This window comes from Hyperoodon ampullatus, assembly GCF_949752795.1.
Source record: "Hyperoodon ampullatus genome assembly, chromosome: 8".
Lineage (NCBI taxonomy): Eukaryota > Metazoa > Chordata > Mammalia > Artiodactyla > Ziphiidae > Hyperoodon > Hyperoodon ampullatus.
Window position 1 is genome coordinate 46,032,609 of NC_136921.1, and position 3,279 is coordinate 46,035,887.

At 41.8% G+C, this 3,279-nt stretch overlaps 1 protein-coding gene across 2 annotated transcripts; it reads right to left on the bottom strand.

Moving 5' to 3' along the window:
- Positions 1-1,521: 1,521 nt before the first annotated feature.
- Positions 1,522-2,388, bottom strand: LOC307057267 (nucleophosmin-like; the record flags this gene model as incomplete). Of its 2 annotated transcripts, XM_079710399.1 has the most annotated exons (3): positions 1,522-1,734; positions 1,819-2,036; positions 2,331-2,388. In XM_079710399.1, the coding sequence occupies 3 exons, from the start codon at positions 2,386-2,388 to the stop codon at positions 1,522-1,524; spliced, it is 489 nt and encodes a 162-aa protein (XP_079566525.1). The 2 variants fall into 2 exon arrangements, with proteins under 2 accessions (XP_079566525.1, XP_079566524.1); XM_079710398.1 differs by having other exon boundaries at positions 1,819-2,388.
- Positions 2,389-3,279: the final 891 nt, after the last annotated feature.

Genomic DNA, 3,279 nt, shown 5'->3' on the forward strand with positions numbered 1-3,279 from the left:
AGTGCATTAATTCTTAATTTTGAGGCAATACTCTAGGTTAGGTTTTTAAATCAGCAGCAAGGTGTACTGATCTGCCCTACCATCAAGCTTTGTTGGCGCTTCACCTATGTTTTGAGTCTGCTGTCTCTAGAACTCTACCCAAAACTTTTTATTTTTTTATTTTTATATTTCCTCTAACTCATTGTTTAAGGGAGACTTTTAAAAACTTCGGTGGGAAAGAGGCCTTTTTGGATGTTAACTGTTTTTATTATTTCTGTGCTGGCAGCCTCACTGATGTTGGGCCTTACTTGTTATTTAGATGTTAGGGGTGTCTGCCATTTTTATCTCTAAGGAAGATGTTCTTCTTTTCTTCTTTTTTTTTTTTTAAATAAATAAATTTATTTATTTATTTTTGGCTGCGTTGGGTCTTCGTTGCTGCACGCAGGTTTTCTCTAGTTGTGGCGAGCGGGGGCTACTCGCCATTGTGGTGCATGGGCTTCTCATTGTGGTGACCAAGGAAGTCCCCCAAAACTTTTAATACAAAATATCTGAGAGTTTTTATTTATTTATTTTTTGTATCTGTAGGTTTCAAGAGCTTCACAGTAATTCTTGATTTGGCCCCAGCCAGAGCTGGGCTTCCCAGAGCTAGAGAGGAACTCTACCTCCCAAGCACTCAGATCCTTGGATGCCTCATAACAGATGACAGACTCCTGTGCTGGTATGTTTTTGCAACAGGGAGCACCCTGCCAATTGGCTAGGGAGGTTCCTCATGCTTTGCAGTCTATTTATAACTGGAGGTTTTTTTGTCTTAAAAAGAGGCCTTTGTGGGCTTCCCTGGTGGCACAGTGGTTAAGAATCCGCCTGCCAGTGCAGGGGACACGGGTTCGAGCCCTGGTCCGGGAAGATCCCACATGCTGCGGAGCAGCTAAGCCCATGCACCACAACTACTGAGCCTGTGCTCTAGGGCCCGTGTGGCACAACTACTGAGCCCACATGCCACAGCTACTGAAGCCTGCGTGCCTAGAGCCTGTGCTCCGCAACGAGAGAAGCCACTGCAATGAGAAGCCCGCACACCGCAACAAAGAGTAGCCCCCGCTCGCCGCAACTAGAGAAAGCCCGTGCACAGCAACAAAGACCCAACGCAGCCAAAATAAATAAATAAATAAAAATTTTTTTTTTAAAAAGAGGCCTTTGTGTATATGTATTTAATGTGTAAGAATGCATAATCTTTTTTTAATACTGAGTTTATTTCACATGTCTATTTTTGTCTCTCCACCATTTCCATTTGTCTGACCACCACTACTACTATGTCCTATCATAACATTCCATACATACTTAAAACCAAGCAAAGGGTGGAGTTCCACCTTTAAAAACTAAACAGACAATTTGGACAACGCATTCTTGGCAATGGAACCTCGACAACATTTATCAGACATGGTAGGAGAAGTTCTCACTCTGCATTATAAAAAGAACAGCCAGATATCAACTGTTACAGAAATGAAATAAGATGGAAAAATTTAACAAACTGTTTAAACTATTTTCTTAAAGAGACTTACTCCACTGCCAGAGATCTTGAGTAGCCTCCTGGTCAGTCATCTGGAAACAATTCTTCACATAATTGATGAATTTGGCTTCCGCTTTGGGAAGGGAACCACCTTTTTCTATACTTGCTTGCATTTTTCCTTTAATGTCTTCTACAGAGCTAGGTCCTTTTGGTGTTTTAGGATTTTTTTCCTGTTTTTTGAAGGATTCTTGACCTTTTGATCTCGGTGTTGATGGTTTTGAGTCTTTTCCATTCTGGTTTGATTTTTGTGCATTTTTGGCTGGAGTATCTCATACAGACTTCTTTACTGGAGATTTTTCTTCAGCTTCCTCATCATTAAAGTCATCATCATCATCGTCATCTTCATCATCATCTTCATCTTCATCAGCAGCAAGTTTTACTTTTTTCTGTGGAAACTTGCTACCACTTCCAGGGGCAGAACGCTTTCTAGGTATACTTGGGAGTTTCACATCCTCCTCCTCTTCATCTTCTGACTCTGCATCTTCCTCCACAGCTACTAAGTGCTGTCTACTAATATGCACAGGCCCTGAACCACACTTCAACCATAAAACCACAGGTGGTGTTATTTCAAAGCCCCCAAGGGAAACCGTTGGCTGCACAGGCATTTTCAAAGTTGCCAGTGGTACTTTAATTGGGCTGCCTTCATAATTCATCTCCTCTGCTCTGGCAATGTGCAATTCATCCTTTGCACCAGTCCCTAAACTGACCGTTCTTGAAGATAACTGGTGCTCATTTTCATCATTATCCACCTTACAGTGATAATCTTTGTCGGCCTTTAGTTCACAACTGAAAAGATAGTTCTGGGTCCTCAGGGGGCTCATGTCCATGTCCGTCAAATCTTCCATGGGTTAGTGGCACACACTTAGGTGGGAGAGAAGGTGGATGGAGATAAAAGACCACTGTTTCAGGGAACAGTTGATCAGGACAGAAACACACCAGGGAAAAGCAGAATGCATAATCTTTAATTAATAACTGATGGAGCCTCATATGAAGGGTAATAGGTTTTTGCTTTTAAATCTAGCTTCAAATGCTAAATTAACAGTGTGGGTTAACATGCATCAGGATAGCCTCATTGGTTTTGACTCTACTACTTTAAGGTCTGTGATAATTGGCTGGACCAGTGTGTGCATTTGCTAAGTCAGTCATCTTCTACATAACGTAAATTAATAGTATACTGAAACATTTAAAAGGCTTAAAAGAACTGCCTTTAAGTAACTTATAAACAACGACTAAAAAACTCCTTATAATTTACTCTTATCTATTCATCACATCTTTTCTTGAGAGGAATCAGAGACTTAAGAAGTTGACAAGGCTAATCTTCAAATCTGAGTTCTTGGCATTCTTTGAAAAGAATGGTCTTATCAGGTACTTATCTTCGGCCCAGGCTTCTGTTTTCCACCCCGTCCCCCATCTGCCATGTCCTGCTTGGCTGCTGTTTAAATTTGTTATTCATGTAAAGTATTTGAGAGCTAGTCTACGCTGATTTGCAGATGTCCAGTTTTCCTCAGGCTGTTTATCTTCTTCTGTAGTGTCTGGGAAATCTGCTTTCTGTTTGTTGTGTTGGGTTAAAAGTAAACAGTCGGGAGGGAGACAGCCTCTCATACGACTTTCCTTCATGCCTAGGAAACACTTCTGGGACAGCCCTCCCCAGTTACTCCAGTCTGGAGCCATACAAGCAAGAACCCAGGGTCCTGACCCCCATCTCCTTCTCCCTCAACCCACACGCTCGCTGAGCC